The 27,382-nt window shown below is 36.8% G+C and overlaps 1 protein-coding gene across 1 annotated transcript; it reads right to left on the bottom strand.

The window, feature by feature from the left end:
- Window positions 1-26,779, bottom strand: LOC137084889 (NACHT, LRR and PYD domains-containing protein 3-like). Its single transcript, XM_067451442.1, has 8 exons — window positions 26,677-26,779; window positions 19,477-19,573; window positions 9,087-10,799; window positions 8,893-8,982; window positions 7,391-7,564; window positions 6,313-6,486; window positions 5,191-5,364; window positions 1-178 (listed from the first exon to the last, which is right to left on the bottom strand). Exons 2-8 carry the CDS (start codon window positions 19,524-19,526, stop codon window positions 1-3), a joined length of 2,553 nt encoding a protein of 850 aa, XP_067307543.1. The 5' UTR covers window positions 19,527-19,573; window positions 26,677-26,779.
- Between the last annotated feature and the right edge of the window lie 603 nt (window positions 26,780-27,382).

Below are 27,382 nucleotides of genomic sequence, written 5' to 3'. Positions count from 1 at the left end.
TTACCATAGTAGCTGCAGGTTATATTGTGGATTATTCTTCAGCTCAGAGAGCAGCTTCACTCCTGACTCTCTTAGGTTATTCCCTTCCAGAACCAGTACTCTTAGGTATTTGGGGTTTGATCTCAGAGCGGAAGCCAGAGCAACACAACCTTCATCTGTGATCCCACAATTCATCAACCTGTAGAGAACAATGACACACTTTTCACTCTCTGATCAGACACACAGATCAGATCAACAAGGACTTTCTCATTATCACAATCAAACTAACAAAGCGATGATAAGGTGAGAGACAATGAGAAAAATAAAATCAAAGATAAATTATTTCTTCTGAAATCCTATTCTGCACCCTGAACACAAATAATAATTGATATTACATCTATATATATATCCCAGCAAAACACACTAATGTCACCCTAAATGCATTTTTTTCTACATACTTACTATACTCCCTCCATTATCCCTCCAATAAAGTATGGGTTTACGGTCTGTTAACCCTTTACCTGTCAAACGGCAAATTTTGGCAAATGGGGTATTTTGACATACCCCAAATAAAATGGCTGGTGCTCACAAGTTTTTCTGTGTAGAAAGTAACATATATCTAGAAAGAGACTGTTTTTAATATGAAGATACAGCTCTGGAAAAAATGAAGAGACCACTGCAAAATTATCAGTTTCTCTGGTTTTACTATTTTTAAGTATGCGTTTGGGTAAAATTAAAATGTTTGTCTTATTATATAAACTACTGACAACAATTTTCTCAAATTCAAAATAAAAATATTGTAATTTAAAGCATTTATTTGCCGAAAGCAACAAATGGTCAAAATAACAAAAAAGATGCAGTGGTGTCAGACCTCAAATAATGGAAAGAAAATAAGTTCATATTAATTTTTAAACAACAAAATACTGATGTTTTAACTTAGGAAGAGTTCAGAAATCAATATTTGGTGGAAAAACCAACAACTTGCATGCGTCTTGACATGCTCTCGACCAGTTTTCACATTGATGTTGGGTGACTTTCAGCCACTCCTGGTGCAAAAATTCACGCAGCTCGGATTTGTTTGATGGCTTGTGACCATCCATCTTCCTCTTGATCACATTCCAGCTGTTTTAAACAGGAATCAGGTCTGGAGATTGGGCTGGCCATGACAGGGTCTTGATCTGGTGGTCCTCCATCCACACCTCAATTGACCTGGCTGTGTGGCATGGAGCATTGTCCTGCTGGAAAAACCAGTCCCCAGAGTTGGGGAACATTGTCAGACCAGAAGGAAGCAAGTTTTCTTCCAGGACAACCTTGTGCATGGTTTGATTCATGCAACCTTCACAAATACAAATCTGCCCAATTCCAGCCTTGCTGAAGCACCCCCAGATCATCACCGATCCTCCAGCAAATTTCCCAGTGGGTGCGAGACACTGGGGCATGTAGACCTCTCCAGGCCTCCGTCTAACCATTAAACAACCAGGTGTTGGACAAAGCTGAAAATTGGACTCATCAGAAAAGATGACCTTACTCCAGTCATCTACAATCCAATCCGTATGGTCTCTTGCAAACCACAGCCGGGCTCTTCTTTGTTTCTTACTGATGAAGGGCTTTTTTCTAACTTTGCATGACTTCAGCCCTGCCCCTAGAAGCCTGTTTCAAACTGTCCTCGCCGTTCACTTTTAAGGATTGAAGCAACCCGATGCTCACTGTATCCCACTGCCAGTAAAGCCAGAATTGAACCCTTCTTTTCCCAACTCCAAACTTTCCATTTCAACTTTTTTGGCATGGTCAATAGTTATTTTTTTATTCCAATTACTTTTGAGGTACTACTAACATCCACCCATCCAGCTGGTCCTACTGCAAGAGGATAGTGATGACCACATAAGTGTTTTTTTATACTTTTCCTTATTAAATAAGATTTGGTTCAGGTGATCACCTAACCAGCACCTCATTCAGTATGATGTTGGAATTCAACAGTTATTGGAATATAATGGCTTCCATACTTGTAGAGATGCTGATTTAAGAAAAAAATGCAGGGGTCTCTTAATTTTTTCCAGAGCTGTATTTAGGCTCAAACATTAAAACAAAAATAAAAAATATTAAAATATATTTTTAAATGTATAAAAATATGATGTGACTTCTAGTATAACAAGTGTGGCCATGCTTTATTTCATATCTGAGGATGAAATCTCTAAAATCATATGCATTTTATGACATATAGCCTGTAAAACACATACTTGCAGTCTACTAACTAGTCTTTCAACTGCTCAATTCACAGTCCACTGTTTTCACCCAATGAACTTTCCACACATCTGTAATGAATGACTTTTAATCCTCGTTAATCTTTTAAATAGTAAAAGGGTATTTTACTATATATAGTAAAGCTTTTGTTTCTATTCAAGCATTATAATCTATTCAGGCATTCTGGATTGGCCATAAATCCCACATTCATTCCAATTTACATGAAAACCTACTATCTGAAGTCTTTTTGGCAACCAGACAAAGAAAAAAAAGCATACTGTTGGTACCTCATGTGAAATAAAATATTGCTCCTGGCTTGACAGATGCATTAGAGCTACAGTTAACACCAAGCTACATAACACAAAATAAAAGATTAATATTACACTTTAACTCCAAGATCCCTTTAAACAGCCAGCGAGTGTTTGTATTTACTTCCGATCATGACACACTGTGGGATTCAGTGATGTTCAACGATGTTAAAATGTTATACTGTATTTAGCATTTTATATGGAGCTAATTGCTACACCTGGTTAGCATGTTACTGGACACATTCTTTATACTTATGAAAATACACCAAATCACATGCAAACCACACACACAAACCATATACCATCGTAATCATGCGTTTAATAGCTTCGTGTTTCAGGAGTTGCCCATGTCACCACATTGGGCAGTATTTTTGTCACTATGATTTACGCAAGATGATTGACAGGTGTGCAGTGAGATCATAAGTGACGTGCAGCAGGACGTAAACAGACTCAGAGATCGCTGTCCATGTTATTCATCTCTTCAAATCAGCATAATTCAGTGAGAAATTAATATAAATAATATTCTGTATGACAAAATATTTAGCAAATGTGTTGATAAATCTATATTTGTCCTAATATGCGCACGTTTTGACTAAGTGCCCAAACGGATGCTGTTTAGTGCATGTATGTGTCCACAAATAAAACAGAGAAGACATGACTGTTTTTTGATTCTTGTGGATATTCCATATGTTGCACTCCTGACATAAATGAAGAAATGTATGTCACTGCAACTTCATTTTATCATAAACATTGGTCAAATAACAACCTTTATAATTATACCAAGTTTTTCCAGATGATGTTAGAGTGTAATGTTTTAACATGCATTGCATGTTGACATCAGTAATCTGGGGCCAATAATTGTGTGAGGGATTCCCCTCCACAATTATTGGCACCCCTGTTTAAGATGTGGTCGCGGACTTCTAAAAATTCTCCAAAGTTTTTCAACAACATAGAACCAAAATGCAACAAAAGAGAAAAATCCTACCTTTCGTTTAAGCACATTACTTTGGTGGTAAAAAAATCACAGATTTGGAAAGAAAAAAAAAACTTGAAATCATGTGTCCCACAATTATTGGCACCCCTAATGTTAATACTTTGTTCCACCCCCTTTTGCCAACAAGAGATCACTTAATCTCTTCCTATAACATTTCACAAGATTGGAGAACACAGAGAGAGGGATCTTTGACTATTCTTCTTTGCACAATCTTTCTAGATCATGTGCCCTGGGTCGTCTCTTATGCACTCTCTTCTTTAGCTCGCCCCACAGGTTTTCGATTGGGTTAAGGTCTGGGTAACGAGATGGCCATGGGAGGACCTTGAGTTTGTGACTGCTAAACCATTTTTGTGTAGATTTTTCCACGTTTTGGATCATTATCCTGGTGATGACGACCCACCTTCAGCTTTCTGGCAGAGGCCATCAGGTTTTTATTTAAAATGTCCTGGTAGTTCAAAGCATTCATAATGCCATGCACCCTAACAATGTTCCCAGGGCCTTTGGAAGAGAAACAGGCCCACAGCATCACAGATCCTCCACCATACTTCAAGGTGGGCATGAGGTGCTTTTCGGCATACTAATCTTTTGTTTTACGCCAGACACACTTAGAGTGTCTGTTACCAAAAAGCTCAATCTTAGTCTCATCTGACCAAAGCACACGATCCCAGTTGAAGTCCCAGTACTGCTTAGCAAACTCCAGACGTTTACGCTTGTGAGTGTTACTGAGAAAAGGCTTTTTCCTCACATGCCTCCCGAACAGCTTGTTGGCATGTAGAGAGCATCTGATGGTTGTTTTAGAGACTTTGTGACCCCAAGATTCCACTCTTTGATGCAATTCTGTGACAGTGAGCTTAGGACATTTTTTTACTTCTCTTACCATCTTCCTCACTATGCGTTGTGGCAAGATAAACTTGGGACCTCTTCCAGGCTTGTTTGTCATTGTTTTAAACTTCTTAATGATTCCTCTGACTATAGATATGGGGAAGTTAAGGCAAGTGGCTATTTTCTTGTAGCCATTGCCTGACTTATGAAGGTCGACACACATCTGCCTTTCTTGAATGGTGTGTTTTCTTGTCTTTGCCATGTTGACAAATGGGTAAGAGAATTAGGCCTCTGTGTCACGTCATATTTATACTCCAGGGAAGCAGGAACTCATGAATTACTAATTAAAATTTCCTAGATACCCTAACCAACTTTAGCAACTACAGAAAAATATATTTAGAAAAAAAAAAAAAAAATCATAGGAATTGTTAGGGCTGCCAATAATTGTGGGACACATGATTTAAAAAAAAAATGTGTTCCTAAATGTGTGATTTTTTTACCACCAAAGTAATGTGCTGAAATGAAAAATTTGATTTTTCTCTTTCTTTGCATTTGGGTTCTATTTTGTTTACGCTGTCCACGACCACATCTTAAACAAGGGTGCCAATAATTGCGGAGGGCACTGTATATATATATATATATATATATATATATATATATATATATATATATATATATATATATATATATATATATATATATATATATAACATTATAACATATGTAATTATATATGAATGAATGCTGTCTTGAATATATGCATCATGATATAGTTTATTCTTATGAAAATCCAAGAGATGTCTCAAAGAACACAGAATAACTATATATTTAGGTAAGAGATCATACCTTAAATTCTCCAATTTAAAGTGAGGATTCTCCAGTACAGTAGAGAGCAGCTTCACTCCTGTGTCTCCTACATTATTTCCATCCAGACCCAGTTCTCTCAGGTGTGAGGGGTTTGATCTCAGAGCTGAAGCCAGAGCAGCACAACCTTCATCAGTGACACCACAATCCTTCAGCCTGTAGAAAACAATGACACTCATCATTGTTTATTCAGCCCATCATTTTTTTTAAGATAACTCAACGTAGCTAATATTCATCTGATCATGTTCACACTAAGGGCAAGATTTACTAACAGATTAAACCAGTGCAAACCCCTCTTTTGCTATTAAAAAAAACTACTGTCAGGAAAAAGTTTACTAAAGCAAGTGGAGCTTGGTGAAATAGGGCTGACCTCAATGCCTACACTAAAATGGCATTATTTTACAATAGATGGGATAATATTAGTTAAATGTGATTTATTGTCATCCAATAGTTCCATGAAAACAACAAAAATCCATTTATAAATAGAAAATCAACAATAAACAAAACAAGATCAATTAAAGATATATTCATAGATAGTGTCCAAAGGTTTCCAATTAAAATGTGTTTTACAGCATTCATCAATGTAGCCAATCACAGACATTTTTGTTGATATCTTGAACACAATGGCCAATCAGAGGTGTTTAAGTTAGGAAAGTTTTGTCCAGTGCTAAGTTCTGCATGCTAGTAAATTTCATCATAAAGTGTAGACATTACGTAAACGAGAGATTCATTGTGTAGTTTGGACAGCTTTGCTGACTGAAAAAACAACTTCTTGAGATTGCCATCACGATGAACTAAGCTGAGTGACAGTATTAATGTATTTGAGCAATTACTATTGCAATTTATGTGCAATTTTTCTCCTTACCCAGAACTAAACTATTTTGTGTCTCATTTGATTTGGTAGAACAGCCATTTATCTGACTAAAAACAGCTTTAGCTTCAGATATCAAACACATTGTTGAATATGATTTATGTAAAATAATTATATGTTAATTACAATCTCAAACACTCTGTTGGAACACTCAGAATTGGTATGCCTATAAACTATTTAAAATGTCTCTCTGAGCACCAGATCAAGTGTCTTTCAGGAAAAAAAAATCTTACTTCAGTGCCTCCAGTTTACAGTGAGGATGCTCCAGTCCAATAGAGAGCAGCTTCACTCCAAGGTCTCCAAGTTTATTCTCTGTCAGTTTTAGTTTTCTTAGGCATGAGGGATTTGATTTCAGGGCTGAAGCCAGGGCAGCACAACCTTCATCTGTAAGACCACACTTTCTCAACCTGTAGAGAACAAAGACATTACAGATGACAAATATGACAAACTCTACACTCTCTTTGTAACCCATATAGGTTTTTTGTTTAAAGATGACTAATAAAGCATCTCTGATACAATGTAGCTATCCATAAAATCATGTTCACACCAACAGTGTGGAGACAGACACGAAAAAAATATGAATTTAATAAAAATAAATGTGAACTAAATTAGATTATTCATCAGTTATCAGAAATCAAGCATTCTGCGTTAGTTCAGGCAGGCCACATAGTCAAGCTCTGCTATCAGCTGATTGTCAAAATTACAACCGTGCCCATATCAGCTGATCCAATTCCAATGTACTCAATTGGCAATGCTCAAACAGGGTGTCTTACTTACACACAGCTTAAGTTCAGTTTTTCTGCTTGGCTGTTTCCACTTCACGCTGCTTTGCAACCCACCTCCACCCCAGCTACTCCTTAAACTGTGTTTAACTTAATAAATGTCATTCTGTTGTCAATGGGGGATTTCTGTTCCCTTTCCAATTAAAGAAAATGGGAGGTTGACCCCAGAAGCTGCTGCTGTTGCCTGCCTTGGCTTTTCATGGAGCTCATGAAAAGGATGGGGAATTTAGAAAAGAGCCGTATTGCGAAATGTAAATTTTGCAAAATATGCCAATAAAACATTTACTAAAAGTTTATCTGTGGTGTTTTTGAATTAAGTGGACCTGACTGAAATGAATATTCTTAATTTTGCTAATCTTTCTGCACCTATTTGTCATCATGTTTATTGTTAGTGTTTTTTGTGTCCTATTTTATCTCTGTGTACATATACTGTGTATTTGAGTATGTTTAACTTAGTTGTGATTATAAACAATTTAAAAAATGTCTCTCTGAGCACCAGATCATGTGACTATAAGGGAGATCATATTACCTCAAATTCTCCAGTTTACAGTAAGAATTCTCCAGTCCAGAGGAGAGCAGCTTGACTCCTGAATCTCCAAGATTATTAAAATTCAGATCCAGATCTCTCAGGTGTGAGGGGGTTGATCTCAGAGCTGAAGCCAGAGCAGCACAACCTACATCTGTGATACCACAATTACTCAACCTGTAAAGAACAATGACAGCCTTCGCTATCTTAGATAAAAACATACAGGAACACATTTCCCAAAATCATCATAAGTAGTTCCCAAAACCAGTGGTTAAATATTTAAATCTTTTTGGCTACTTTTTAATTTTACTAAGTATCAACAAATATAGAATATATAAGCATATTGGTGTACTTTTGAGCACTTTACTGAAACCTGAGTGTTTGTAGACTTTTAAGAGGCTTTCCCACTGCAACAGCGTCGATACCTGCGGTGACGACAAAACGAACTCTGGTTGAGTACAGTTGGAATTTTCTAAACTGATATGGCTAGGAAATATATTCTCATTTCTGCGTAATAATCCTGGAATTTTGTTGCCGTACTATTAGTGCAGCGGCACAATGATATTACCACGGTGTCTGGTATTTTCTCTGCTGCACGTCTGCACAATGATATAACCACAGTGTCTGGTATTTTCTCTGCTGCACGTCTGCACTTTGCTCTTTGTGTCCATCTTCAGCATGACTGGGCCATGTTAATACGTAATATTCTTTGTAATACTTTCACACAAATGATATTCAGGAAATTATTGCAATGCAGTTTGTGTGCAAGTCTGGAATAGAGATCAGTCAAAATGAAACAAAAAACCTTCCGGTTGCTACTTGTGTGTTTTGGAGCACAAATGATATGGCTGTTTCAGATTTATGGCCAGTTGATATGTGTGGTGTGAATTTTGAGGTTGCAGAGAATACATTTTGGGAGCAAATTCAAGCCTTGATAATGTATTGGTACTTTTTTTGGGCTATTTATCGGGAGCTACCTGGAGATAAAAATTGCGAACGACGGGTTGGTGACCACTGATCGAGAGTGTGACCATGATTGTGTGTGGGTCCGTGTACATGCTGAGTTAGATTAAATATGTTAAGGATAGTCATGAGACCTTTTGATGTACTGGATTCAACATTAATGAAACATTTCTGTAAAATCATCAATAAAGCCTGGAGAATATTCCGGAGGCCTGTAAATAATGATCAGTAAAATAAGTTTTAGTTTACAGGTGACATGCCAATTTGACTGTTCACATCTGACATAACATCAAACATGACTGACTGATAGGGAACATATTTACCTCAGTTAAAACATGTTTGCTAAAACATAACAGAAAGTAATTTTAATCATGTCTCAGTTTGTAAAAATAAAGAAACAAAAGCCTAGCAGATCAGAGAGGTGGAGGTTTTAAAATCTAAAGTGAGACTCATATTGTTTGTTAAACCATTAATATACATTATAATTTAAGTTTAAAACATTATAAAGTTTAACAGTGATGATTGACCCCAATGTAACTTACACAACTGATCTAGTTGCTGTAACCACAGGCAGCATTTTCTGAAGAACTTCATCTGGTGTATTCTGTGGATCCGGTGTGACAAATCCGTAACTATTTGAAGAAAAAAAAGTTAATAGTTAATAATAAAGAATAAGTATATAATTTTTGCATTCATAATATTTTAGACTGCAATGATTGTACAGAGTGTTACTTACTTATTTTTTTCTCCAATTAATCTGTTGAGCTGGAACTCATACTTTCCCCACTCTGAGGTCAATAGCACAAAAACTACAGCAGACCACTGAGATGAGGAGAGATTCACTTTACTTAATCCTCCATAGCTCATATTAAGATGAGCTTGGTTCACTAGTGAAAGCTCATCCAGTTCATTCAGACAGTGAAACAGATTGATGTATTTATCTGGAGAGGGATTGTCACTGATCTTTTCTTTAATATAGTCAACTGTTCTCTGATGGTTGTGAGAGCTGTTTTCTGTCTGTGTCTGTAATTCTTGTAAGAGACTCTGATTAGACTTCTCTGACAGACCCAGAAGAAAACGAAGGAAAAGGTCCAGATGCCCATTTTCACTGTCTAAAGCCTCATCCACAGCTCTCTGGTGGAGATCAGATAGGGAAACGTTGGTATTCTGATCAAACACATTGATGTTATCGTTTATAAAGGAGAGATGGACATATAGAGCCGCTAGATGTTCCTGAATGCTCGGATGAACAAAGCAGAAGACTTTCCCCTGATACAAGCCCAACTCCTCTCTGAAGATCTGAGTGCACAATCCTGAGTACACTGATGCTTCTGTCACATCAATGCCACACTCTCTCAGGTCTTCCTCATAGAAGATCAAGTTTCCGTTCACAAGCTGCTGATACGCCAGTTTCCCCAGTTTGACAATCATGTTTTCATCTTTCACTTTCTTCTCATAGTCATTCTCATGTTTGATGTTGATCTGAAGGATCAGGAAGTGTGTGTACATTTGAGTGAGAGTCTTGGGAATCTCTCCGCTCTCTCCTTCACTCATCATCTTCTCCAGAACAGTAGCTGAGATCCAGCAGAAAACTGGGATGTGACACATACTAAAGAGGCTACATGATGACTTCAGGTGTGAGATGATCCTGTTGGCCAGACTCTGATCACTGATTCTCTTCCTGAAGTATTCTTTCTTCTGTGGGTCACTGAAGCCTCGTACCTCTGTCACTCGATGAACACACCAAGAGGGGACGAGATCAGCTGCTGGTGGTCTGGAGGTGATCCAGATGAGAGCCGAGGGAAGCAGATTCCCCGCAATGAGGTTCGTCAGCAGCTCTTCCACTGAGGCTGATTCAGTCACATCACACAACCTCACATCGCTCTGAAAATCCAGAGACAGACGACACTCATCCAGACCATCAAAGATGAACAACACTTTATACTTATCACTGGATATTTCCAGTTCTTTGGTTTCAGGGAAAAAGACATGAAGAAGATCTGAAAGACTGAGTGTTTTGTCCTTCATCAAGTTGAGCTCTCTGAAAGGAAGTGGAAATATGAGCTGGACGTCCTGATTGTCTGTCCCTTCAGCCCAGTCCAGGATGAACTTCTGCACAGAGACTGTTTTTTCAATGCCAGCGACTCCCTTTGTTAGCACAGTTCTGATGGGTTTGTCTTGTCCAGGTAAAGGTCTAAAGATGTCATTGCATTTGATTGGTTTCTCCTTTGTTTCCAATCTCCTCGACTGTCCCTCAATCTGTCTCACCTCATGCTTTTTATTGATCTCTCCACTTTCACTCTCTGTGATGTAGAGCTTAGTGTAGATTTCATTTAGGAGTGTTGCATTTCCCTGCTTTGATATTCCCTCATACAAACATTTCTCCTCAAACTTCCTCCTCAGATTTGATCTCAATGTGTTGAGGACTTTAGCAAGTTTAGAGTCATGGCTGTAAGGTTACAAAAATACCAGATTATTACACAAGTTAAAGAAGTAAGTAGCCATAAATTATATGTTCATTTGTCTGCTGTATTATGGGGAAAAGAACAACATTAGGTTTCAGAAATATTTAAATTATTATCTCATGCGTTTGAACACATGAATGTGCGATTTGCATTGCAGTTGTTAAAATTAAACAAAAATACAAAAAAGTCCAACATTTTACCTCACAGTCCATGCTTTTATTAAAGTATTGTGGTTGAATAGGAACGATAAACCAGAAATCAGGCTGTGTGTTTTCAGTCTTAAAATTTAGTGGCTTGTACATAGACCAGATACTTTTCATAGATACAGCTGGATTCAGTTTATTCCTCTTCCAATAAAGTTTACATTATATAAATTCATGTTCATTTTGGTTTTAAAACAAAGTAGAATAAAAAGTGTACAGACCTACAAACGTACAGTGAGTAAAATAAGTATTTGAACACCTTGCTATTTTGCAAGTTCTCCCACTTAGAAATCATGGAGGGGTCAGAAATTGTCATCGTAAGTGCATGTCCACTGTAAGAGACATAATCAAAAAAAACATCCAGAAATCACAATGTATGATTTTTTCACTATTTATTTGTATAATACAGCTGCAAAAAGTATTTGAACACCTGAAAAAATTCAATGTTAATATTTGGTACAGTAGCCTTTGTTTCCTGTAGTTTTTCACCAGGTTTGCACACACTGCAGGAGGGATTTTGGCCCACTCCTCCACACAAATCTTCTCAAGATCAGTCAGGTTTCTGGCCTGTCGCTGAGAAATATGAGTTTGAGCTCCCTCCAAAGATGTTCTATTGGGTTTAGGTCTGTAGACTGGCTAGGCCACGCCAGAACCTTGATATGCATCTTTTCACGTTGGAAGACCCAGCCAAGACCCATCTTCAATGCTCTAACTGAGGGAGAGAGGTTGTTCCCCAAAATCTCGCAATACATGGCCCCAGTCCTCTCCTTAATACAGTGCAGTCACCCTGTCCCATGTGCAGAAAAACACCCCCAAAGCATGATGTTACCACCCCCATGCTTCCTAGTAGGGATGGTGTTTTTGGGATGGTATCCATCATTCTTCTTCCTCCAAACATGTTTAGTGGAATTATGACCAAAAAGTTATATTTTGGTCTAATCTGACCTCACCACTTTCTCCCATGACTCCTCTGGATCATCCAAATGGTCATTGGCAAACTTAAGATGGGCCTGGACGTGCTGGTTTAAGCAGGGGAACCTTCCGTGCAAAGCATGATTTCAAACCATGACGTCTTTTGTGTATTACCAACAGTAACCTTGGAAACGGTGGTCCCAGCTCTTTTCATGTCATTGACCAGCTCCCCTGTGTAGTTCTGGGCTGATTTTTTACCTTTCTTAGGATCATTGAGACTCCACGAAGTGAGATCTTGCATGGAGCCCCAGTCTGAGGGAGATTGACAGTCATGTTTAGCCATTTTCTAATGATTGCTCCTACAGTGGACATTTTTTCACCAAGCTGCTTGGTAATTTCCCTGTAGCCCTTTCCAACCTTGTGGAGGTGTACCATTTTGTCTCTAGTGTCTTTGGCTTTGGCTCTTTGGTCTTGGCCATGTTAGTAGTTGGATTCTTACTGATTGTATGGGGTGGACAGGTGTCTTTATGCAGCTAACGACCTCAAACAGGTACATCTATTTTAGGATAATAAATGGAGTGGAGGTGGACATTTTAAAAGAAGACTAACAGGTCTTTGAGGGTCAGAATTCTAGCTGATAGACAGGAGTTCAAATACTTATTTGCAGCTGTATCATACAAATAAACAAATAAATCTAATATTGTGATTTCTGTTTTTTTATTTTTTATTATGTCTCTCACAGTGGACATGCACCTACGATGACAATTTCAGACGCCTCTATAATTTCCAAGTGGGAAAACTTGCAAAATAGCAGGGTGTTCAAATACTTATTTTCCTCATTGTATATAGCTAGAGTTTGTTGTGCAGTTTTACTGGAAACTTCGGTCTTACTCCATTCCATAAAGGTGGATAAAAATCTCCATTACCATCAATCTCCATGACATTTCTTAACTGAAAGTTTAATAAATGTTGATTCTGTGACAAATCGCTCACAGGAGTGCACAGCAAGTGAATTAACACTTTACTAATTGGCAGGGCTAGACAGTCATTAAAAAGAGTATTTTTTTGAATATAAGTGGTATTCGGTATCAAGCATTAAGAATATGAAGTAGGAAATTTAGAACATTGCCAGCCTCAGTGATCAAGGAGGAAATCTTTAACATAGTTAAAGATGGCATAATGGTGTTCTTTAAAAGGGCCTGTAGAAACCCATACAGGTAATTTAAAATAAATTTTAAAGTTACATGAATATGTAAATTACAATAGATTTGGATGGAATCCTGTACATTCATGTGTCCCTAAATAAATAATAGTAGATCAGTATTTTAAACAAAACTATTTAATTCATATTAAAGTATATATGTATGGGTCACAAATCTAGGTTCTTTGTAATCAGCAGCAGCCATATAAATCCAAAATCTGGGTATACAACAGTAGCCATACAGATTACTTATTTTTTTAATACTAATTGTTAAGAGGTTGTCTAACCATGCATTTTTATTCACAACAGAAATTATGGCAATTCTACTGGCTATGCAGTGGGTGGAAGAAATGTATTCTATAAGGCAGTGGTTTTCATACATTTTTAAGAGCAATCCTATTCTTTCTTTTTTTCTTGCAACCCATACATAGGTCTACAACCATTTACAGTCAAACAAGCCAAGCATAAGAATATGTATATACAATGGGCCATTTAGCTTTATTTTCCATTAAACCACTAGATGGCATAAAAATTCAGCTCAGCACTTTTCAACACAGCCACTTTTGCCTTGATGCATTCGGAAAGCAAAGTTGACTCTGCACTAATATGATCTAGCTATATACGGGACGGTAATTAACTGGTTAACCAATAAGAATTGAAACCAATTAATCATTTGCAGCATGCTTAAAATTTCACTAATTATATATGTTTTTAATGTTTTTGAGAGAGAAACCACAGGCAAGTCATGCATAAGTCATATTTGATCGCATTCAGAAAAAATACCGGTTAGGGGTGCACGATATTGGATTTTTGCTGATATCCGATATGCCGATAATTTCCAGCTCATTTTGGCCAATGCTGATGTTAATAAAAATGTTAATAAAGTTATTTTTATAAGTTATTAAGAGTATATTAAAAGCTCTGAAAATAACAATAATACAATCAGTGAATTTTTCTCAACCCATTGGCAAGATTTTCTTGTTTTAAGCAAAACCCCTTATTCTTACCCTTATTAACTATTATTCTTTTTGACAATAAAATTAAAATTAAAAAATAACTTTTGTCATTTAACTTATCTAGATAAATTAATAAATTGGACTGGAAACAAGAAAAAAAAATACTAAATAAGAAGAGCATTTTTTGCAGAGAACATTTTTTTAATGTGTAAAATATTACATATAGTGCGTTTTGTTTTTTGCAATAATTTTGCAGTTACTCTCACTGGAAAAAATTACTTTGTGGTATGGTAAAATCTATTACATTAATTTATGTAATTATTACATTGTAAAATCAAGTTTAAGTTGGAACTATATATCTTAAGTAAAATGTACACAGTCTATTCATGTAATAACTTAACTGAGAAAAAGAGTGAATTATCATATATTTACAAATAATATTTAATGTTTTATAGTCACAGCACATTCACCTAAAATATTAAGTACATTTTAATCTGAAAAGCAAAGTGCATTTGAAAATGCGCAGATTTTTTATTTTTATTTTTACAAAAAGATAAGACGGTCATTTTGGGATGTTGCTTTTCTGTGGCTGACTTATTCTTAATAAGTTTTGACTTTTAACTGAACGTGAGTTTTAATCACAATAACGGTAGCTAAAGCTACATAAGTTCTTATTGAGAATTAATAGAGTTTTTTTATGTCACCATTATGGTGATTAGTGTTTGCTTTAGTTTGGCAGTTTGACGACTTTTTAATGTTAGTGTTTCTCTCACTGCTGGGACTGAGTTTGCTATGGCAAGAAAAGCAGAGAAAACACGATCAGATGCTTTTGGCCGCTTGATGATCAGAATATGATCATTGTGTACTGGCTTAATTCACCAATCTTATACCTGAGTATGAGCAATATACTATTAATCTTGTTTTATTCTAGAAAAGATCCAGAACAGTTTTAACCAGAAAAGTTGAATACATTTTATAGAGTAAAGACTGTACACTAAGCACTTTGAACTCCTGCAAGCTTTTCTCACACACAGATATCAAGATTCAGCCTAAGAATCTCAACAATGATGACTTGCTTCCTGCCACAATGCATTCTGGGTGCATCATGCAAAACTCAGAAATATCAGCAATGTTCACTTGGGTTTTGTAATTGGATACCATGGTAATCTGAGTGAAACTTACAATCTATAGATGAGTATTGCCAGTGCAATTTACTTGTGTACGTTACATAAAAAATAAGTGGTTCTAGTAAGTAAATATTACTAAGAATAGCCCGAGTAAAGATCACAAGCACTTTTTGTGTGGAAAAGGTTGCCTAGCTTTATTTAAGTAAATGTCACTCCAAAAAATTTTCAGTGCTCCAAATTAATGTAAAAACAAGACAGTATTTTGAATGAATGAAGGCCAGTATCACTAATAATAATACAGGAACTGGTGTCTTTTTTTAAACATTAACGATACACTGCAAAAAATGCTCTTCTTTTTTAGTTTTTTTTTCTTTTTTCCAGTCCAAATATCTGAATATTCCTAAATCAAGATGCATTTACTTGATAAGCAAAATTACATCAGATATTTTTTCTTGAGTTTTTTTTTTTAAGTGAGTTTTTGCTAAAACAAGCGAAATTATCTGCTAATGGAGTAAGAAAAAATATCTTATTTCTGTTTGGGACGGAAACAAGAAACAAGATTGCAATCAGAAACAAGATTATTTTTCTCACCCCATTGGTAGAATTTTTAAAGCAAAAACTAATTTAATTTTGAAAACAAAACTAGAACAAATATTTTACTTATATAGTTAATGCATCTTGATTTTGTTGAAATATCAAGAATTGTTAGATATTTAGAGTTGAAACAAGATAAAATTACTAAGTAAGAAGAGCTTTTTTTGCAATGTAGACATTTGACATTACAGTAGAAATGAGTATGAAAGCTATTCATTTCAACAATTATTAATTATTTAATTCTAAGAAGTTCCTCAGGTTTGGTTTAAGAGGTGAAGCGTACAAGTATAGGGTTCTTCCTTTCGGCTTAGTTTTGTCACCTCATACTTTTACAGTTTGCATGGATGCAGCTCTAGCTCCTTGAGACTCCAGGGCATTCGCATATTTTTTTTACATCAACGTTTGGTTGTTTTTGGCTCAATATGGAGCAGACGGAGGTTCGGCATTGAGATGTCAATCTCACCCACATAAAAGTATGGGGAGTAAGGCTGAACACGAAGAAGAGTGTGCTTTCTCCATTACAGGTGACCACTTTTTTCCTCCGTGGGGCATTGAATCAGGAGGAGTATGGTGTCTTTTGAAAGCTTTATAATAAGGGGTATCCTTACAAGATGCGTGTGATTTGGCGAACTGTTTCTTGCCGCACATATTTGTCAGGTTTTACAACCTAGATGTTGGCTTCACCCCTGGGTCCCAAGTGTTTCTGTCTTATGCGGAGTTCACACTGCCCTGATTTTAACTCAGCGACAGATTTTGTCAAATCACAGATAAATGCAAGAAATCATAAGCAAATCGGTGCTCGTGCACGTGAGTAACAGTGTGAATTATCAAAGATGCGATCTGAGAGAAAATTGCAAACCACTCGCCGACGCCCGTAAGATGTTTGGCATGCTAAATATCTGGACTGACTGAATGAATGAATGAATGAATGAATGAATGAATGAATGAATGAATGAATGAATGAATGAATGAATGAATGAATGAATGAATGAATGAATGAATGAATGAGGCATTTAAATAGCGCTTTCATATGTACTACTGTACACCCAAAGTGCTTTACACTCATCAATCAATCAATCAATCAATCAATGTTTATTTATAGAGCACATTTAAAGGTCCCGTTCTTCGCGATTCCATCTTTCAAACTTTAGTTAGTGTGAAATGTTGCTGTTGGAGCATAAATAATACCTGTAAAATTATAAAGCTCAAAGTTCAATGCCAAGCGAGATATTTTATTTAACAGAAGTTCCCTTTCAAAGCCTACAGCGATCGGCCGGTTTGGACTACACCGCTGCACTTCCTGCTGTAATGACGTCACTAGAACCGTTTGTTGACTAAAGCTCCGCCCACAAGAACACGCAAAATAGGGGGCGTGGTCTCGCTGCTCTCCCACGTGGAGAAGAGCGCACATTCAGCGCTTGCATCGCCCCGTTATGGTAAGAGGCGGGACCTTTCCGGGCAAAGGGCGGTAAGCTGCTGCCCAATCACAACACGGGAAGCGCTGGCCAATCAGAACTCGTTACGTGTTTCTGAAGGAGGGACTTCACAGAACAAGGAAATCATCAGGCCGTTTGTAGGACAGAGGAAACAGCGCTGTACAGATAAGACAATTGTGTGAAAAATACTGTGTTTTTTTACACGCGAAACATGAACTCATGTTATATTGCACACTGTAAACATAATCAAAGCTTTGAAAACACAAGAACGGGACCTTTAAACACAACCCGCTTTGGACCCGCTGCAGACGAGAGATGGAGGCCTGAGAGATACCATAGTACAGTGAGTTACAGTAGTCAAGCTGCGATGTTACAAAAGCATGGATTGCAATTTCAAAATTGCTCCTCGATAAAAAGGGTTTAACCTTATTGAGAAGGCGAAGCTAACAGAAGCATGATTTGACAACAGCAGTGATCTGTTTGTCAAATTTTAAGCGGGAGTCAAAAAGGATGCCCAGATTCCAGGCACACTGTGTGTTATATGGGGTGAGAATTCCAAGATTTCCCTAGGACCAAACACAATCTTTTCTGTTTTAGAGAGACTAAAGAGAAAATGTGTTATTGCACTGTAAGGGGCGGTAGATTTTTTGAGTATCATCGGCATACAGATGAAAGGAGACAGCATATTTTTCAAAAATAGAGGCCAGGGGAAGTAAATACAGGGCCACTCATGTCAGTGGTCTCTCCTCAACCATCACCAGTGGGCTGCATCTGCTTGGATGATGCAATGGCAGACAAAATACAACTGGGCCAGTGCGCTCACCACACACCAGTTATAGGTGGAGAGGAGAGAGGCTGGTAGAACCCAATGGGGTGATGGACCTGCTGTGTGAAAATTAGTTTTGACTGAAAAATACATTGGCGATGGCCGACAGCCAATGAGAGATCAAGAGACAGGGCATCAGGAGGTTTAGAGAGGAGTTATAGACCAAAATATCATTTTTTAATAGATATATTTACAATTATATATAACAGAAACAAAGAACGAACATTTGCTTGACCAGCCGCAACAGTAAAACATTGCAAAATTATTTATTTACCTCCAACTCTCTCTGCAGAACACAATCCTTACTCCCTGTGTCTCCCCAACCATTTCCTCCACCATAATCATTTTTCTTTTCCTCCTTTTTGCTGCAAATCAGCGCACAGACTATTGACACTGCAAAAAAATGCTCTTCTTACTTAGCAATTTTGTCTTGTTTCTAGTCTAAATATCTAACAATTCTTAAATCAAGATTCTTAAATCAAGATGCATTTACTATCCAAGTAAAACGACATAAGATTTTTTGTTTTGTTTTGTTGGAAATAAAATCAAAATGAAGTGAGTTTTTGCTTAATACCGGCAAAATGATCTGCCAATGGGGTGAGAAAAATAATCTTGTTTCTGATTGAAATCTTGTTTCTTGTTTCCGTCCCAAACAGAAATAGGATTATTTTTCTCACCCCATTGGCAGATCATTTTGCCTGTTTGAAGCAAAAACTCACTTCATTTTGATATTTGTCCCCAGAAAGCAAGGGAAAATATCTTATGTCATTTTGCTTATCTAGTAGATGCATCTTGATTTAAGAATATTTAGATATTTGGACTGGAAACAAGCACAAAATATTAAACAAGAAGAGCATGTTTTGCGGTGTAGATCACAAACTACCTGCAGTTTATCAATTTAAATAACAATTCCGGTCTGACGCACGTGTGATCTCACGTTGTTTAATTATCGAATCTCACGTGTGTTTGGTTGTGAAACATAGTTTGTGCACCGGAGAGAGTTGTCTGCACACAAGGCAGCCATTGGTCAATACGGCGGCATGGGTAAAAATGTTCCCACAACCTTATTCTCAACACACCGCGAGTTCCCTTAACAGAGAACGTCTCTGCTACGACTGTAACCTGCTGTAACCCACTGCGTCGCCCTGCCATACTTCCGACATCCTTTGGCCTATCAGAAGCTTACATTGTTCAGAGAAACAAGAATACAGTCATATACGAGAAATTAAACATTGTTTGAAACATTTGGGGCTATCTAAGTACGCAAGTCTAAAAGTCTTATTTAACTTTGTTTTAGTTGTATTTTATTTTTATTTGGGGGGGGGGGTTAATCCAACAATCTTATATATTATGTTAAAACAAAGAAACAAAGAGAACAGAGAAACATTGTGTTTTTTAAAAAGTACCTGCATCCTGGAAAGAAATCTCCACCTGTGGATCCTTGTGGATCAGCCATGATGAAGCTGCAGGAGAATCTGATGAGTTTGATCTCCTCCACTGACTCTGAATGAACAAACATCACACACTAAATTAAACGATTAAATGAAACAACCTTCATGATTTTAAGCTGAATATATCTTGAGTGTGTGAGGAAAGGTCGGATCATGTGACTGTGTGAACTCAAGCTCAGTCACTCATGATTACACATCTGCTGTTAAACCTCTGAAGAATCACAGACATCACCAAACAATCATTCAAAATGTCCTCCAGAGATTGATATTAAAGGGGGGGTGAACAGGCGACTGAAGCGATGTTGTGAAGCTTCCCGTCATTTCTGCGTTCAAATCGGTTCAAATGCAGCGCTGCCTTCCCAGAATGCTGTGCTGAAGCGTTGAAGTCGCTCGACGTCACTCATAGGAATAAAGTGGAGCGCGGCGCGGACTATAACGACAGAAGTGTTCACGGACGACTGGATCTGCAGCTGAGAGTGTTTATGGGCGTGCATTTCCTCTCTCGCTCTAGTCTCGCGCGCGCACCCTACCGGGAGAAGAGCCCGTACGGCCCATACAAGGACCTTCCGCTCTATTGACGTCAAGCCGAGCCATACTCGAAAAAACTCTCTGAAACTTGTGAGAAACCGGAAGGAGTATTTTTGACAGAGAAATACTCCATTAAACGTCCAACATTAGTTTTTGAAACTTTGTCTATGTTTAGGATGGGAATCCAAGTCTTTAACAGTGGAAAGAGCTCAGGATGCACGAAACAGCTCCCCCCCCACCCCCCCCCCCCCCCCACCCCCAAGATGAGGAAGTCACACACATGAACACTCACCTCGATCAATCTTTTACAAGGTACAGCTTCTCAAATCCTCCAGCTTTAGCATCATACTTAAACTTTGACAAATATTTCTATTAAACATGTTGATGCTGTTTTTCCCGTATCATATCTTCTTTGGATTGTAACGGCAGCTTGCAGATGTTCTTTTGGAGTTAATTAACCCCTATACTGAGCAACATGTCATATTCTCATCATTGGTTCTGTTTTTATTAGAAAGTAGATCAAGGATTTCCTTCCTTGTCCACTCCCATTGCATTCCAGTACACTCTGCACTCCACATCCTGTTAATCCTATTCTTTCCATCTCTGTTATGTCCATCCTCTATTTCCGCAAATAACAAGCACAAGTTCTGCAGTCTCAGGTTTTTGGATGTGTCCATATGTACAGAGCCCTGCTCATGACATGGAGTAACAAACTAGTAGGCTAAACCGTGTGTACGATTTACTATTTAGTTCACTCGATTTATAAATCCTGCACATATTTTACTAATATTGTTACCTTGATTTGCAAAATCGTGCACACAATTTATAAATCAAGGGAACGAATTAGTAAAACGTGTGCACGATTTATCTTTTTTTCTTGCATGTCATGTGCAGGGCTCTGTATATATGTTTACCATTTAACTTTTTGTGTCCTGTTTTTAATCTTGTTATCTCTACTTTTTACATGGTCAACTCTTATTTTTAATGAATATAATAGATATCTTCCTTTTAACTCTTGATCCCACAGTTGTTGCCATTGTTTAATAATTATTTCCCATACAATGCTCTTCCCTTCTGATTTTGAAAGATGTTTGTCTCAATATAATTTGCTTATTTTTGATAACCAAGCCATCCTTTGACTACTCTTTTATTGCTTATTATGCCAATATGCGCAGGGATCTAAGTGAAAACATCCTCATTACCTTGCTTGTTTATCTTGAAAGGACAATCAGTATTTCATGAAATATCTCCTGATGATTTATAACCATACCTGATTTGAGACTCCAGAGGGTAGAGACTGAATCGCTACAGAATAAAGCTTTATTTGGTTTATTTAGTTCAATCCATTCTTTATTTTATATGTTTTTGGTCTTTTTTGCCTTTAATTGGATAGGATAGTAGAGATTTTGACAGGAAGGCGTGCAGTGAGGCAGGAATGGGATCGGCAATGGACCTCGAGCTAACTAACTGACCCTAACCCTAAGGCCCATTTCACACACACTCCGTCTGCAGTGCGTATGCGGTGCATATTTTTTTCCGTACCCATGTTAACGGATTACAGCTTTCACACTACATGCGGATGCGGTCCGGCGATCAGTTACAGGAGCGGTGTGTATACAGCAGTGCGGCGACCGCTTTTCGCACCGAGTCTATAGACCCATGTCACATTTCCCTCTTTCTCACAGCGGAAGTCCTCATAGTTGGGTTAACTTTTATAGCAGTGAATGAGAGAATACATTAAATATTTATTTAAAAAAAACGTTGCCGTATTTACAATATTGATGACTGTTAAAATGCGTCATCACAGTCTGTAAAAAGGGTCAATTGCTGGGTGGGATGCGCTGTGAATTAAAGTGACATTAACATTAAAATAAAGATTGATGTGAAAATCTAGTAATTTCACCACTGATGCATATCATTTGAATATAATTTATAATTCTACTCTGTTTCAAAATCATCACATGGCGTTGGAGCAAGGAAGCAAGGAAAACAACACCATACCTGACATTTAGCTAAATTAAAGGGGCGGTGAAATGCTGTTTCCTGCATCCTGAGCTCTTTCCACTGTTAAAGACTTGGATTCCCATCCTAAACATAGACAAAGTTTCAAAAACTAAAGTTGGACGTTTGATGGAGTATTTCTGTGTCAAAAATACTCCTTCCGGTTTTCACAAGTTTCGGAGAGTTTTTTTCGAGTATGGCTCGGCTTGACGTCGATAGAGCGGAAGGTCCTTGTATGGGCCGTACGGGCTCTTCTCCCGGTAGGGTGCGCGCGCGTGACTAGAGCGAGAGAGGAAATGCTCGCCCATAAACACTCTCAGCTGCAGATCCAGTCGTCCGTGAACACTTCTGTCGTTATAGTCCGCGCCGCGCTCCACTTTATTCCTATGGGTGACGTCGAGCGACTTCAACGCTTCAGCACAGCATTCTGGGAAGGCAGCGCTGCATTTGAACCGATTTGAACGCAGAAATGACGGGAAGCTTCACAACATTGCTTCAGTCGCGTCACAAAGTGGATCTCTACGGTCACTGCTGTCACAGGACTTCACCAAATCATACCAAAGAAGTGTGTTTTTGACGGAGCGGTCCCAGCGATAAAGGTTCGGTCCTGCTTTGGAAGCAGCCGGTGAGTAAAACTGCTTCAAATGTCTGTGCTGTCGGCTATCGTCGCGTGAGTAAACATCAGTAAACGACACAATCGTGTATAACGTTAGTTAATTTATCAATGGAGCATGCGATGTATGGTGTGTGTTTAAATAAATTTGTTTAGCTGACCACTATAGGTGTCAGTTTGATTATTGGAAACCACCCAAACATAAACCGAGCGTTCTCACAAAGCGTGCTTCGTCATTCAAATGCGCTAACGGACTCCATTGTTGTTCTCTGTATAACGTTACACTAGTCTGACATGCAAAACCGTTTTGCTTGCTACTGCTAATGTTTAGTCGCATACAATAGTCCATAAACCGAATCATGTCCTCATAAACTGCGAGTAAAGACACACAAATGTTGACAGGCCACTAAATACAGTCCATACCACAGAGACGGACGTCCTGCTGCTGCTGTTTCTCCTGTTCAATTTATTTCAGCCTCCGGATCTGATTCTGGATCATATCTGTATTAGCTGAGATAGCGATGGGCTTCTCCACGCTTGAGGACGTCACCGCTTTGTGCGCGCTCGTCATTCTTTAGCTCCGCCCACACGATACGCCTCCAGGCGCTCGTTTTTTTCCGGAAAGACTCGGTACAGCCTATATTTCTTTTATAAATATAATAAAACTAAAGACTTTTCGGAGATATGAAGGATGCAATACTACTCTATAGGTACTCAAGATTGACATGAGATTGACTGAAACTGAGTGTTTCACCCCCCCTTTAATGTTACAAATGGAATATTGAGTGTGTCAGTCACGCTCGTCAGGAAAATGAGTGAAACACACATAAAACACAATTTTTTGTCAAATCAAGTCATTAATAGCCGTTCCCATCCGCATAATTTTGCATAATTGCGTTCACATCAACAGCGAACCGTACCAGAGTGCAAGTGAACCGAATCCCAGATCACAGCGGACTCGGGTACTGGTCCGGTTCGCGGATGCGCACCCGAGTTTGGAAGACATTGTTCACATCATCCAAACGAATCCAACTCTGACGTCAATCGAACCCGGGTGTGCACCAAAAGTGCTAGTGTGAAAGCACCCGAAATAAAATTGTATTATTTAATAATTTCATTATATAATTTTATATATGGATTATATAGTTAAATTAATGCAATATACTATAAGGTAAATATGTATTAGGATGAAATATAAATTCTTAACACGATTATAAAGCCATACAGACTATTTTTTTTTTTTTGTGTACGTGTGGTTTCAGTTGTTCCTATAATTTTTCATAAATTTAGAAAGAAAAAAATATTATTACGAAATCTTTGGTAAATTGGGGTTTGTTTTTAAAATCATCCGTACCCACATTTCACACGCAAATGTGTGCTTACACATGCTTAGCGAATGAGATCCAGAGAATTTAAATTAATATTTAATATTTAATCTAATATAAAATAGATAAATAAATAGTAAAATAGTTCAAACAGATTTTTCTGTGGTACCAAAATTGGTACAGAAAACCATAAAATGTGAATGGCATTGGTACCGATTACTGTAATTTTGGTACTGTGACATCTCTAGTTGCATCCTAGTTCACCCTTTGCCTATAATGCATGCAACACAGCTCGATTTAAAATAAAACCCATATCAATAAATCCTTGATTAGTGTTTGACTTTGCTTAATTTATTCCTCATTGGTGCAACCCTAAGTTTTTTTTCCATGTTAAGCATTTTAGAACGTCCCACTGTTTTTAGTGATTAAAATACTGCAGCAGGTGCTGTATTTGGATAACAAGTCCCAAAAACTTGCATCTTCTTCACATATTTTAGTTAAGATGGACAATTGACAGGCTTGTGTTGCAGTTCTAATGCTGTCATGTGACTGAAAACTATAAATCATCACTTCTTTCCAGCCATGGGCAAACAAGGGGATGGGGGATGTGTTCAAAAACATTAAACAGTGTAATGTTTCTGACAGGTACTGTATATTTTCTGTCATATTCTAAATGAAAACATAAATATATTTACACTGTATGATGTCCATGATGAGCTAGTGTTTGTAGCACATAAAACAATCCACTGATTCTTAAGATAAGGGACAAAACATATCCTAAACAAAGTAAAAAGTAAGAATATCAACAAAATAAAAATACTTAAAAAGTTAGATCCAAAGGAAATGTGTATACTTCAGGCATTCAATGCATATCTTTTTAAATAATGTATTTAGTATTATTTTAAAAGCACACTTGGAAACACTTAAGGACAACTCTGGTGAGAAATGCCCCTAGGGGTAATTAACAGATGGTTAGCGAGTAGATCGTTCTCTGGGATGCGTTTCCATGAAAATCAAATGTAAAGAGTTTTATCTCTAAAAACAGATTAGCTTATAGCACTTGTGTATGTGGCACGGGGTAGTGAAATTAAACCGCTAGTTAATACCACTAACAAGACTCAAAATAGCCTCACACTAACACGGCAGCATAATGAGGGTCTCTACATGCAAACTGAAGCATTGAGAACTTTGTAAGAGTACAAACAGTTTAATAAGAAGATACTGGACCCAGCTCGACCTTCGAATCAGTATTAAACACTGTCAGGTGAAGGTTTTTGTTAATTTTTAAAGAAATTATAATTATAATTTTATAATTTATTTTTTATTTTTTCAGTTTATTGTGTAAAAATGTTCAAACATCAGGAAAACTACATGATCTTAGGTTTTATTTACTAAAGAACATTGGTGATATAGGCATGTATGTTCAATATTACAACAGGGGAGGAGAATTAAGGAATTTAGGAACTGGATTTTTTATAACAGAAAATTCATAATGCATTTTATCACTTAACTCCTTTACTGAACACCAATATTACATCAGTAAAGACTTTACACTTTTTTAAGATGGATTAATTATGTTTTTAGTGCATCTGAAAGAGTTGACACAAATTATGAAGTATTCATATATATACATATACACACATATATATATATATATATATATATATATATATATATATATATATATATATACATATATATATATATATATATATATATATATATATATATACATATACATATATATATATATACATATACATATATATATATATATATATATATATATATACATATACATATACATATATATATATATACATATACATATACATATACATATATATATATATATATATATATATATATATATATATATATATATATATATATGTCTACAAAGCTTGTGTTAGCTTTATTTTATTTTTCTTTACATCTGAAACACGTTTTGTCACTTTTTGACAAAAAAATAAATATATATTAATATATATATATATATATATATATATATATATATATATATATATATATATATATATATATATAATAAAACATATAATAAAAATGCTTATTATAGAAATTATAATATTTTTCAGTAATATATTTGATTTCTCAGCAAATTAAAAGCAAAATAAAATCTGTAAATAATAGAAAGTTTGTTAAAAATGTAGGTACTACGCTGAGATTTCTGTTCCCCTCACTTGTGAAATGATGGCTACGCCCTGCTTCCAGCTCTCAGGAGTTTCCCTTCTTCTCATGCTTTATTAAACAACATTAACATCGTCTCCCTACCTTCTTTATACTTAAATGTTTCAACACGATATAGCTTGTTTTCCTAGTTTTAGTTAATAATCTTTTTAACTCTCCCATAACAAAAGGGGGCGTTTTGTTGTTCATCATAGTTTTTCTTCCTCTTTTCCTCTTAGAGCCTCCATATTTTATTGGGTGTTCTCTCAGCCGTTTCTTCCCTTCTATATGGCAAATTATAAATCACTATTCTTTTAATTATGAATTTGTACATTGTACACTTAACAATGACGTTTTGCTCATTTGCTAATGACAGAGGAGTAACGGTATGCCTGACTCATCACTTCTCTCGAGTGGATTTTTGAACAAAATACACGATTATTGCTACATATACAGATCTCTAGTCAATCTTAAACATGTAAGGAATAACACTGAACTCACTTTTCTCGAATGGTCGCACACAGTCTTTGATAAACACCACCAACACTGCAGCGCGACTTCTCGAACTCAAGTTGCACAGCTGTAAAATCCAGCTGCGCGTCGAGTTTCTCAGCACACTAGAGGCAGAGCGACCCGCGTCATAATCTAAAAGCCACGCCCACCGGGGGGGCAAAAACAAACCAACCGTCTCCATTGACTTTCTATTGCGGAAAGCGGTCTCCTTGTTATTTCTGACTTATTACAAAAAATCTAACAATGTCTAAAAGCTGATATGTAACAAATTGACAATGTGTACACACTGCAAATTTTAACGAGTGAATTTAACTCCCTCAGAGTTAAAATTAACACGTTTAAAAGAGTTAACATTATTAACACTCTGACAGTGTTAACTAACAAACTCTCTAAGTGTTAAATTTTAACACCACAATAGATGATCAGAACACCAAAGTCAGTGTTCAAAATTAATTTGTTTAGCTACCTAGCCAACATTTCACCAACGTTTAATTAAAAAAAAAAAAATGTTGAGTATCATCAACAAATAAGATTTACACTATAGTTTGAACAGTTACCATCTATTAGTGTTACCATCCCAATAAATCAGACCATAAAGTGTTGTAATGAATAAATTTTATTATTTTTCCTTTACCAGGACTTCTCAGCCCGGGACAGGGCACTCAAGATTCACTGTACACACAGAAAAATAGGG

Source organism: Pseudorasbora parva, chromosome 8 (genome assembly GCF_024679245.1).
Source record: "Pseudorasbora parva isolate DD20220531a chromosome 8, ASM2467924v1, whole genome shotgun sequence".
Taxonomy (NCBI): domain Eukaryota; kingdom Metazoa; phylum Chordata; class Actinopteri; order Cypriniformes; family Gobionidae; genus Pseudorasbora; species Pseudorasbora parva.
This window is presented reverse-complemented; position numbering and strand designations above follow the sequence as displayed.